Source organism: Notolepis coatsorum (genome assembly GCF_963971535.1).
Source record: "Notolepis coatsorum genome assembly, chromosome: 6".
In the NCBI taxonomy this organism is placed as follows: domain Eukaryota; kingdom Metazoa; phylum Chordata; class Actinopteri; order Aulopiformes; family Paralepididae; genus Notolepis; species Notolepis coatsorum.
Window position 1 is genome coordinate 161,465,385 of NC_140170.1, and position 13,274 is coordinate 161,478,658.

Below are 13,274 nucleotides of genomic sequence, written 5' to 3' on the forward strand. Positions count from 1 at the left end.
CAAATTGAATAAAGAAAGTACAATTCACTAATATAACACTGACTTGAGTCACGATGCTTATGGAAATGCACTGATTTGATTGGCTGAGCAGCGTCACGTGAGATGACTTGGTCTGTGAGTTTCCTGGGCCCGTTAAACCAGTACCGTAAAGTCTAGAAAAGCTGCACTGTTTAAAATAGAAACGCTTCGTCAAAATGTATTAACGCTCAATAATAAGCTATCATTTTTGGTTATAGCTCCACATCCGGATAGGATGGCGTCCGGGTCGTGGTCCGCCTATTGCTGACCTCTGCCTTAGACCAACTGAGGTCTGGGCAAATCTGGGCTGTGGAAAGTGAATGTGCGATGCTCTCCCCTACTTGCCACTGAGGTGCCCTTGAAGCGTGGTGTTGCTGAAAAATAGCAAATGCAAACAGTGAATAAATACTAGGGATGCTCGATATTGGCTTTTTTACCGATACCGATATACCGATATTGTCCAACTCTTAATTTCCAATACCGATATCAACCGATATCAATTTTTTTTTATCCACTTTTTCTCCCATTTTTCTATATTTTCTCCCATCCCAATTTCGTATCATCCAATTCAACCCTCCCCTGTCACGAACGCTGTTTCTTGCCTCCCACAAGCCGGCTGCAATGTGGACTAAGTCATACATAGCACAAGTCCCCTCCGGTACTTGAGGTAACAGCAGTCGCATCTTTTCACCTGCGCAGCTCGATCTCTCAGTGGCGAGGAGTAACGCGTGGGAGGCTCACGCTGCCCCCGACACTTCCTGATTCTACTGCGCAGGTGCACCAACCGACCTGTAGGAGTCGCTGTCCACAACGCCCGATCCCCACCCATCAGTTTCCCACCCCCTAATACGGCCAATGTGTATTAGTATGAACGACCAGCTAAACTGAAAGCAATGTGGAGCGCTGGGCTCGAACAGGCGAGCCCAGCGTCTCCGCATTCGTGGCGAGCGCCTTGCCCACTACGTCACGTAGCCGCCCTAACCGATATCACATTTTAATGCCGATATCGGCCGATAATATCGGTAGGCCGATAATATCGGACATCCCTAATAAATACATAAAATAAATAAATAAATTATGTGTTCTAACATTTTCACAATGGCTCCCTCGCATCGATGAAGTCAAAATGTTGATTACTTATATGTTTTATTTGGCCATATTACTAAAACTCTGTCTGGGCTTCCATAATCTGTATGGCTTGTTGATAAATTCAGAGGATACACATCGCTTGGTGACAGTAACACGTCAATGGCCTAATTGGCCTAATCCCAAACCCCACCCATCACAACAGCTGCGATTGGAGGATCGAGGAAAAGAGATAGGGCCATTCCAGTACCTTGACCTGTGTAACTTTGAAGGGCATGGTTTGGCAGCACGTTCATCAAGGCGTAGCTCACGAGCAGCGACATAATGAAGTGAGAGGCGTCGTTCTAAAGCTCAACGCCAGTCTCTTCTCTCCACAGTTTTCGGGGGAGGTGCCAGAGAACAAGGTGAACGTGGTGGTGACCAACCTGACGGTGATCGACCGGGACCAGCCGCACAGCCCCAACTGGAACGCCGTGTACCGCATCGTGAGCGGAGACCCCTCTGGGCACTTCACCGTCCGCACCAACCCCATCACCAACGAGGGCATGGTGACCGTTGTCAAGGTAACGGAGGCTCTCGCATGTCACCGACAAAAATATTTTTGTATTGTGTTTCTCAGTCGGTGCAATCAGTCCGATTGTACTGTAGATGGCAAGAACGTGTGTAACCCGCTTCTTCTTGATCTTCTCTCCACCTCCCTCATGCCCTCGTCTCCAGCCGGTGGACTTTGAGATGAACCGAGCCTTCATGCTGACGGTGGTGGTGTCCAACCAGGCCCACCTGGCCAGCGGGATCCAGTCCTCGCTCCAGTCCACGGCTGGAGTCACCATCTCCGTCCAGGATGTCAACGAGCCCCCGGTCTTCCCCGTCAACCCCAAGCTGATCCGCTTTGAGGAGGGCGTGCCGGCGGGCACCACCCTGACCGTGTTCGCTGCCCAGGACCCCGACCACTTCATCCACCAGACTGTCAGGTAGGACCGGGACTGTGGCCGCCCACCGCCAAGAGCCAAAAACACAAATCAGAATTGGGAGACACTTACATTTACATTTAGTCATTTCGCTTTTATCCAAAGCGACGTTGGAGTTCTGTCAAGGGTACAACTCTTTCAGCTGAGTAACAACGTTCATCAAACAGTGTTGGCTGACTTGGCTGATGCAGTGTCGAGTGCATAGTAGTAGAGACATAAGTATAGTAGGTAGTCATGTAGGAAAGGAATACTATTTAGCGGAAGAGTGCATAATAGAAGAAGACAGTACGAAGGTTAGTATTTTTTTCATTTCATTTCAGATATTGATTGAAGAAGTGTGCTTTTAGTCAACTGGAGAAAGATTGGTCGCGTTTCGCCAAATACAATGAATGTACAGGAATTAGTCTTTGTGACAATGGGACGCAAGGACAACGTGACAATGGGACGCAAAGACAATGTGACAATGGGGTGCAAGGACAACGTGACAATGGGACGCAAAGACAATCTGACAATGGGACGCAAGGACAATGTGACAATGGGACGCAAAGGCAATATGACAATGGGACGCAAGGACAATGTGACAATGGGACGCTACGATGACAGGGCCTCACATAAGTACACAGTACACAGGGACAGCATCGCAGCTGCCACACATTATCGTGGCAGCAAAGGAGGGCAAGATTAGCAAGTGATTTCTATATTGTATTCATAATTAGCAGCATCAAGCTTTTTTGGAGATAAGAGTCTAATTGAATAGTTAGATAAACACTAAACATGAATAGACAGACATAAAACAAGAACAATTTTATCTTGACATTTTCTGATTCTAAGACTGTTTCAAGTTAATGACTTGAAGAAAACTCAGTGATATTCCTTGAAAAGTGTGTATTTTTCTTTCTAGGATGAGGCCCAATTTACTCCCTGGATGGATCATAACAGTGTAGTGTATTTTACTAACACGAGATGTGACACAATACCAGTGTAGTGTATTTTACTAACAAGAGATGTGACACAATACCAGTGTAGTGTATTTAACTAACAAGAGTTAGCTCGATTGCCCCGGTGAGTAGTAAACTTCCCGGGCCAGTAGTTCAGCCAATCACTTGCCTGGTCAGAGGGAGAATTGCTAAATGTTCCAGCTCCTGGAGGAGTGGCTCCCTGCCTGGGGTGAAGAAGGCGGAAGCCATTCAACACCAGTGGTGTTAATGTTGGAAATAAAACCCTGGATGCTGTACCAAGGTTCACTGGATGAATGGATACAACTTGGTGCCATCAGTCTCCATTCTGTAGCCAGTGTGGAGCGTTTGTCTCTCTACTGTGACAACATTCTAAACTGACCTCTTCCCACGACCACATTTCAGTCACCTTTTTGTTGCCTAGCAACCGTTGTTGGGGAGGTCACACTGTCTTTCCTTCTGTCGATCTGCCCCCCCCCCCCCTCTCCTCATTGATCCTTCACTCCATCCACTGCAACTGAGGTGGCAGACGGTGGGCACGGTGCCATTTGAGCATCGACCCAGCATGGTGCAAGGAAGTCCCAAATTCCCACAAAGATTTGCGAGGCATCGTTCAAACGTCTGTTCCCTGCCTCAAAGAACTTCATGCAAACTCGGTTGAAAGAGTTGTTTTTCAAAGTGAGTCAGCTCTTCTAGGTAAATGATGGGGACTGGCTTGCGTATCTAAAGAACCGCTTTCTTCTTCTTCTTCTCCTTCTCATTCTTCTTCTTCTGCTTCTTCTTCTCATTCTTCTCATTCTTCTTCTTCTGCTTCTTCTCCTTCTGCTTCTCCTCCTCCTCCTTCTTCTCCTTCTTCTGCTTGTTCTTGTTCTTCTTATTCTTCTCCTCCTTATTCTCCTTCTGCTTCTCCTCCTTCTTCTTCTTCTTCTTTCATTCTAGCTAAATTGAAAGAGAAATGTAGGGTGTGTACAGTATATAGGTGCGAAGGTCTGACTACTGTATTGGTTATGATGTAGGCCTGCGTGTCAGTGGTGTAGCCTGTGTGATACGCAGGTGTATGTCCACTAGAATCTTCCGTACGCCCGCAAAAGAATGTGCAGTGATACGTACTGCTACTCAAAACCTTATAGAAATCAGAAAACCTTGTCCAGCACATTACGTCACATTTGCATACCAGCCAAGCTGATATGAACTTCTGAAGCAAAGAACTAGACATTCATTCACCAACACGATCAAGGAGGTGTCAGAGAATTTGTCAGATAATTGGTTTCTGGAGTCAGTTCACTGTAGTCAGTGAAGCCAAGAGGAGGCCCCACTTAGAGAACAGTATAGAACATAACTCTCTCATATTTTAGAGGATTTATCTTCGGTTGTTAATGAGTAGGCTCAGGCTGTATGTGTGTGGAGTGTGCGTTCCTTCGTACATCCCTGGTTGTCCCAAATTAAACGCAAGTTTGAGTGCACCTACAATCACCTACGTTGATTGAAAAGGATTAAAGGATGTCTTAAATACTTCGAAGCTTCGTTCGATGGGCATGGGATTCGAATATGAAAATAAAATTCGAATATATTAAAAAAATATATATATATGTGTGTGTTTTTTAATTTTAATTTTTTTTTGCTAAATCAACTCTGCCTCTCTTTGTTAATTACAGCAAGCAATGCTGTTTGTTATTTAAGATGAGGTCGGACTCGGCACTGACAGATTTGTGTTCATTGTGCTGCTTTTATAAAGCCTCAAATGACGGCTTACAATATTTCACGAAAGCAAAGTGTTTAGTTTGTCTAAGATTTTAAAATATTTAAACTTTACAGCACTGACAAAGTCGAACAAAGTGCTGTACAAGTCCCACAACATTAAAAAAAATTAAAAGAATTATTATCTTTTTTTTTATCTCGAAGCTTCGAATTAAAATCGAATCTCGGCCCCGGAGCTTTGAATTCCAAAAAAAAATCGAAGGTCAGCCCTAGAAAAGGAGAAGCTTCAAAAAGTAGCAGCCTAAATCATCAAGATCTGATCTGTATGATAATATTGACAGATTTATCGGAATGGAATCTTGAAGTTGCATGAAGTCACCTTATAGTTCAGACTAGATCAAACCTCTGGTATTATGGTCTGTTTAGCACTGAACACTGGACCTGGTGGTGTTGTTGTCCAGCAGGGGGCACTCTGTCCTCTGGACCTAGTGGTGTGGTTGTCCAGCAGGGAGACACTCTGTCCTCTGGACCTGGTGGTGTTGTTGTCCAGCAGGGAGCACTCTGTCCTCTGGACCTGGTGGTGTGGTTGTCCAGCAGGGAGACACTCTGTCCTTTGGACCTGGTGGTGTTGTTGTCCAGCAGGGAGCACTCTGTCCTCTGGACCTGGTGGTGTCGTTGTCCAGCAGGGAGACACTCTGTCCTCTGGACCTGGTGGTGTCGTTGTCCAACATGTCATCTGAAGAATGGCACTTTGGCAACTGTATGGTGGTATCACTGTAACAGCGTTACAGTGATACCACCATACAGTTGCCAAAGTGCCGTTCTTCAGATGACATGTTAAATTGAGGTCCCAACTGAATTCGTTAATGAACCCAGAGTAGAGGGCTGCCCCAATGTTCCTGGTCAATTTCCAGTCTCCATGAGCCTTTCAGCCATTGTGTATGTGTGTTGTATGCCTGGTGCCAGATGTTATTTTGGTAGAGTAAGATTCCACTGTCAATTTGGAACAATAGCAGTGCACAAACACCAATCATAAGTCAAAAAACACAGAAAGGCTACCGAAGGAAGAGGCTCTTTGAGAGCTGAAGGAGACAACTCTTCTAGCTGACCTGAGCCAAAAGGAGTCCACTCGTTAAACAGAGCTGGACTCCTCACCGCTAGCTGTTTTGCTTTTCTTGAGCGAAACCTTGAGAAGCGCTTCCTTCAACTCTCTCCTCCCCTCGCTTCCCCACCTCATCCCTCCTGTCACTCCCCTCCCTCCCTCCCTCCCCATCCCACCCTCTGACCCCTCATTCTGTCTCTGTCTCTGTGTGTGTCTGTTATTGATGGGACCTCAGAGCTGCTGTCTTCTCCAGAGGAGGCTTGGCAGTCGACAGGCGTCTCGTGTTCCGACAGCCCCGTCTCCACTGGCACGTTGCTTTCGGTGACCTCACTTGAGCATTCGTGGGGCCACACGTGTGGGTGTGTGCGTGGGTGTGGGTGTGTGTGTGTGTAGTCCGACGTTCAAGTACATACAGATACGCACACACACACACACACACACACACACACACACACACACACACACACACACACACACACACACACACACACACACACACACACACACACACACACACACACACAGAGGACGGGCAAAGTGGCTGTGCTTGTGTGTGTGCAGTAGATGAGACAAGAGCTGGCGTTCTCTTGTTTTCTCTCTGTCTCTCTGGAGGAAAGGATGAACCCAGGGCTGTTTGCCAGCCCATTTCACTGTCAGATGTGGCTAAAGTGGTAGCTTGTGTGTGCGTGCGTGTCTGTGTGAGTGTCTGTGTGTTTGTTTGTGTGTGTTCTACTCTGCCCCACCAGCTGTGTGTCCTTCCCTCCCATGCCAGGCCATGCCAACTAAGTGGCAGATGAAGACGGCAGTGGCCCTGAGCTGGCGCTTTGGCACAGGGAGAGATGGGCAACTCCAGACATGCCGGGCAGAAATCCCCTTCTTACCTGCCATGCGATATCACATTTTATACGGCCATGCAGGAATCTGTTTACGCGACGCACCCCGACAGATTCCTTGTGTCGCTGTCGTTGTTAACCATATTTTCTGTCTGCCGGGCCCCTGGGGACTTGACGTTACAAGATGGAAACCATTGCCGGGTGCTGCTGATCTTCTTGTACATGGTCCTTGTCTGACCTACAGGATGTTGTAGATATAACTCTCCCTAGTCTGACCTATTTTACTAATCTAATCTTACTCTACCAAAGATGGCCAGTAAAAGAAAAGTCGACAGTGAAAATCGCTGCAATTCAAAGGTGAATGGACTGAAAAATATGCGTTCATCCTCCCAGCACCAAAGCAATGTGCCTAATATGCCAAGAAATGGTAGCTCTTGTGAAGAGTGGCAATTTGATTACATTAAAATAATGTATGACTGAAGTGATGGAGACCATGTTTGAAGGCAAACAAAAGCAAATCCCCCTCAGATAGCACAGCAACCAGAATAACTGAAATACTGGCTGGTGATTTGATTAAACAGCTTTGTGATAGAATAAAAAAATGCACAGTGCATTTCCATAGCTGTGGATGAGTCCACTGACAACACTGAGAATGCTCAGTTGCTGGTGTTTGTGAGGTTTTATGATGAAGCAAAGGGGTAGTTTGTTGAAGATGTATTGCGCCTGACAAACCTGAGAGGACACACAAGGGGGGAAGACATAAGAGGAAGCGCTGCCAAGTCTCTGGCAGCAAGGAGTAGGTAAGAGAAGCCTATGTTCTGAAGAACCGTTCATGTTCTGAAATGTTATTGCTAAAGATTGAGAAGATTGGATCAGTTGTACTTTTTTTTGGAATACTTGAAACCCTTTTTTTGTGGAATATTTGATGCCTCACCCAGACTCTACCTCCAGAAGCCCCCAGGTAAATTGAGTTTGAGACCCCTGCCCTAGTCTGACCTACAGGATGTTGTAGATAGATATAACTCTCCCTAGTCTGACCTACAGGATGTTGTAGATGGATATAACTCTTCCTAGTCTGACCTACAGGATGTTGTAGATGGATATAACTCTCCCTAGTCTGACCTACAGGATGTTGTAGATGGATATAACTCTCCCTAGTCTGACCTACAGGATGTTGTAGATGGATATAACTCTTCCTAGTCTGACCTACAGGATGTTGTAGATGGATATAACTCTCCCTAGTCTGACCTACAGGATGTTGTAGATGGATATAACTCTCCCTAGTCTGACCTACAGGATGTTGTAGATGGATATAACTCTCCCTAGTCTGACCTACAGGATGTTGTAGATGGATATAACTCTCCCTAGTCTGACCTACAGGATGTTGTAGATGGATATAACTCTCCCTAGTCTGACCTACAGGATGTTGTAGATGGATATAACTCTCCCTTGTCTGACCTACAGGATGTTGTAGATGGATATAACTCTCCCTAGTCTGACCTACAGGATGTTGTAGATGGATAGAACACACACACACACACACACACACACACACATGATGAGAGGAATATGATTCTTTCTCCATTTTCCTTCCTTTCATTCACATTTTGCATGGGCTGGTTCTCAAGAGAAATATTGGGTGTTAAGTTGTTGTAAATGTGTGGGAATGAGTGCGCATGTCACACCAGAACTAATCACCTCGATGAAGTCATGTGATACTTCCAGAGGAAGTGAAGCTTGTGGCACACAGTAGCGTGAGGCACGAGTTTATATATATATATTTTTTTAACTTACATTTTTATTGACATTTATAGACATACAACACTTACACAATACTTAAAATTACATAAAACACATAACAATACATTAACATGGGTCCTTTGAGAAATAGGACTCCCCCACATCCCAGGTCCGCCCCACGCAGGGCCGAGCACCCAGCGACACGGGTCCCTTGAATTAAATTGGGCTAGGCCCAGTAGAGGAGAGGACAGGGGACTCCCCCCCCCACCTAGCTAAGCCCGCTACCTCCCATGTCACCAAGCACCCCACCCCACGCACACCGACCCCACAACATACAAGACCCCACTCCCGGGCCAAATCACCCCCCCAACAGTCCCCCCCACTGAGCTAAGCCCGTAGGACTCCCCCATATCCCAGGTCCGCTACGCGCGGAGCTGAGCGCCCAGCGACACAGGTCCCTTGAATTAATTGGGCCAGGCCCAGTAGAGGAGAGGACAGGGGACTCCCCCCCCACCGAGCCAAGCCCGCTACCTCCCATGTCACAGAGAACCCCACCCCACGCACACCGACCCCACAACACACAAGACCCCACTGGGCAAAGCTCAGGCACTGTGACCCCCATAAGAGAAACCCATCCCTCCCACCATCCTTCCTGAGAAACAGAACACCCCCATATCCCAGGTCCACCACGAGCGGAGCTGAGCACCTAGAGCCCCCACCCGCCCCCACCCGACTGCCAGGCCCCCGGCCCACGAGAATCCCAAGCCCAGGCCCGCAGAAGGCCAGAGCACCACGCCTCAATGGCCCCCAGACCCCCCGCGACCCCAAGCCTGGTGTCCCCCCGGCCCGGAGGCCGAGGGCCCCAAGGAGCCCCACCCCACCCGTACCGACCCCACAACACGCAAGGTCCCCCTCTCCCGGGTCGAACCGCCGGAACGATGGTCTCTCCCCCCGATATTCTCCCCCACTGAACAAAGCCCGCCCACTTCTGTATCTCCCATGTCACTGATATCATTTATAGCAAACGCTATTCTAACATGACTTACAAAATAAAAATGAAAACAAAATAGGCCATATAATTAGCACTTCCCAGTTTTGCCCCCGTTGGCGGGTTGGAGGGGAATCAGCTCTCCTAGGCAGAGGCCCCCCCCCCCTAGTGACGGAGTTATCCCCAATGGAGATTCTCCCAAGCCCCTATTATTGATCATGTGCACATTCAAAGGAACTGCTATTCTAACATAACTCAAAGAAAAAAGACAACATTTGGTGCTCCCATGGTGTTAGAGGATCTTAATCGTATCCCTCTGTTCCCCGTTGGAAGGGTGAGGAGTAATGTCTCTCCTAGTGAGAGGGCTCCCCCTCGTGGCGAAGTGCGCACTATATAAGTCCAACATTCGTTCTGTGGATGGCCTCAGAGCTCCCGGTCAATGTTCTGAATTTGTTTTTCTTATGCTCATGTTCATTTGTATTGTGTGTCACGTGTAATCCTGTAGTTCCTTCATACCAGTCCATCGTGTATTATTCCCCAATATGTTTCCTAATCAGCGTGTCCCTTTAAAAAAAATATTTAAATCGTTTGTCTATAATGTGTGTATTGTAAATCATAGTGTTAATTATTCAAAATTCTGGTGTTATAGTTTTCTTATACTTCTTGGGGTAACTGTTAAATTATCTTTCCTCTGTTGCATCTATTCTCATCCCCAGGTCCCCCGTGTGTATGTTTGTATTGGGTACTCTTCCACGTTGAATTTGTCTTGTATCTTTCCTTGGATCACCGTGGCCCTTCATGCCCCTTTCTCGTGTCCCTTTGTCGTTCTTCATACTGTAGTTGATCTGCTTCGACGCTTCATTGCCACCTCCGTTGGATTTTTCAGTGTTACATTGTATGCTCCGCATTGCTCCTAATCCAATCTGCGTGGTGGCCTGGTTAGCCTCTATGTTAGCTTGTAAGCTAGTTTGTATGTTAGCCTGTAGCTTCTTTGCACTGACATTCAGCGTCCCGCTAGCTTGTTCTACCTGTTGCATCATTGCCTCGTGTTGAGTATTTTCCATCTGTGTATTTACTTCATCTGCGGTTGCTTTTCTTTCATTTGTCCTCGTGTTCATTCTTCCTTCTTTCTTTTGTCCTCGAATCTTCACTTTTTATTTCGTTTTGAATTGTTTTACTTCCTTTTTTTGATATTCATTGACCGGGAGCTCTTTCATGTGGCTGCTCACCAGAACGTCGCAAACCGGAAGTCCTGTAGTGGGTTTTAATTGCTCCTGTCAGTTAGTTAGCACTCTCTCAGTGGCATTCTGCCATCTTGAGAGCTCACGTTGACGGATGTGTGGGTACAAAACGCTGAGATGTTGTCGAGCTGTCAAGATCTGTTCATCTGCTTTGCGCATTGGTTATTATGTTAACTGTTCCTCACGCAAACGTGGCTTTGTTATGATTAACTTGGCAAACTTGGCTCCACTCTACAGCTCACTGTAACGTTTCAAAGGTGGAACTGCATTACTGTAGCTAGTGTGGTAATTAGGAGCACACTTCATAATAGGTTCACAGATTCAGCACAGGCCACAAGACAGGAAGCTACTCATTGTGAACAGCCCATGGACTCTTAATACCTACAAAAAGACCTGGGCCCTCATTTATCAAGAGTTCTACTTTCGTTCGTAAGCACAGAATTTAGAATGTGTGTACGCACAAACAAATCTGGATTTATCACACGTGCGTAGACGTGTCCCATGCACACCGGCAAGTACTCCGTGTTGATAAATGCCACTTGTTCTACGCTCCGCGCTCGTGCACGATTTTAAGTATTTGCATATAGCACCGCCCGTAATTAACCATATACGGTAATGGACACCCCCATGAAATGTGGAAAAGTGGACTAAGCCGAGCAAAGCGTGTTATGGCAGAAATACGTGACAGGCTGACAGACATGTACACGTACGGTGATGTCGGATATGATATCTATTAACTTAAAGACCACATTAACTAATAAAGACCGTGCTGGAATATGACTGCCTTTTTCTGTTTTGTTCTATTAATACCCAGGGATTAAAGTTCTCTCGTGCTACCGGAGTCTCATGGCCAGTACAGAGAGACTCAGAAGGAGCTTCTATCCCCAGGCCATCAGCATGCTCAATGACAATGACACTATATGTAACAACCCATCGCCTATACACACTGCACACACATCCACATGTACACTCACCTTACCACTCACTTTATTCACTTTAGACATTTTAACACAATAAACCAACCAACAGCTATAGAGCTGCTGGTTGCAGCTTAAAAAGTATTTATCTAAAAAGTATCTATACGTTCTGTGTTATTTTAACAGATTACAATGAACAGTTTTTCTTGTAATCCAGTTACTGACTGTCATCCTGTTTATAAACCCCAGTAGTTGTCTGTCTCGCCTGGCTGTCAGTCAGTCTGTCTATTTAATTAATCTACTTAGTGAGTGTTTACTGGTCCAGAAGTGTGTGTGTGTGTGTGTGTGTGTGTGTGTGTGTGTGTGTGTGTGTGTGTGTGTGTGTGTGTGTGTGTGTGTGTGTGTGTGTGTGTGTGTGTGTGTGTGTGTGTGTGTGTGTGTGTGTGTGTGTGTGTGTGTGTGTGTGTGTGTGTGTGTGTGTGTGTGTGTGTGTGTGTGTGTGTGTGTGTGTGTGTGTGTGTGTGTGTGTGTATGTGTGCATGCGTGTGTGTGTGTGTGTGTGTCATTAGCAGGGGATGGATTTAGCGCTCTGTCATTATCTCCCCCGCGCCAGCTAGGAGCCGACTAACCTGTGTCATCCTCCAACGCTCTCTCCTAATTATCCCCTTATCCTCATCCTCATCCTCTCTCCCTCCATCCACCGTACCTCACACTCACAAACACTGTTATTTTGTCTCTCTCTCTGTCCGTCTCTCTCTCTCTTTCTCTCTCTCTCTCTTTCTGCCTGTTTCCCTGTATTCATCTCTATGCCTCTGGTGTGTATTGCTTTCTTTCTCTCTCTACATTTTCAACTGGCCTCTCTGTGTTTGTGTGTGTTTCTCTCTCTATCTCTCTCTCTCTCTCTCTCTCTCTCTCTCTCTCTCTCTCTCTCTCTCTCTCTCTCTCTCTCTCTCTCTCTCTCTCTCTCTCTCTCTCTCACACACACACTGTACAGTAGCTGTCTCTTTAATGTATGCCTCTATCTGTCTTTCGGTCCTACCATTTTCTCTCTGTGTGTTTCTCTCTCTCTCTCTCTCTCTCTCTCTCTCTCTCTCTCTCTCTCTCTCTCTCTCTCTCTCTCTCCCTGTCAATCGCCATATGTGGATATTTTCTCCAACACACTGGCATGTACCAGTGGCCCTGTCGCTTGTCTGCAATTAACCTTTGCTCGCCGCTCTCACTGGAGCGATCAGGGAAAGTTACGCTTGTGTCGTTCAACTGATAGAACAGTGTGTCTCTCTCTGTCTCGTAGTTGTGAACACAACCCACCATGTATGTACTATAGTGGGTTTTAATGGCCCCTGTCAGTTAGTTAGCACTCTCTCAGTGGCATTCTGCCTTGTGATGCCATCTTCAGAGCTCACGTTGATGGATGTGTGGGTACAAAGTGCTGAGATGTTGTCAAGAGCATCTGTTCATCTGCTTTGCACATTGGTTATTATGTTAACTGTTCCTACATTTACATTTACATTTTGTCATTTAATTAGCTGTCGCTTTTATCCAAAGCGACTTACAAGTTCTGTACGACAAGTCATCAGGAAGGGCACAACTCTATCAGCTGAGTAACAATGTAGGGGTATACGGTATAAACGGTATGAATTTGCGCTACGGTATGGATTTTGACTATACCTTGTGACCGGTAGAGCAGCTCTAAAATAGCAATGACGTCATCGTCCTTATTAGTCGTG

General features: G+C 46.4%; 1 protein-coding gene across 1 annotated transcript in view; it reads left to right on the top strand.

Moving 5' to 3' along the window:
• cdh4 (cadherin 4, type 1, R-cadherin (retinal)) overlaps window positions 1-13,274 on the top strand; it is a gene marked incomplete at both ends in the record, with an annotated part of 154,469 nt that overhangs the window by 82,214 nt on the left and 58,981 nt on the right. Inside the window, 2 exons of the mRNA XM_084315791.1 lie at window positions 1,482-1,667; window positions 1,822-2,075. Of these exons, the coding sequence (XP_084171917.1) occupies window positions 1,482-1,667; window positions 1,822-2,075 (440 nt within the window). The remainder of the gene's footprint in view (window positions 1-1,481; window positions 1,668-1,821; window positions 2,076-13,274) is intronic.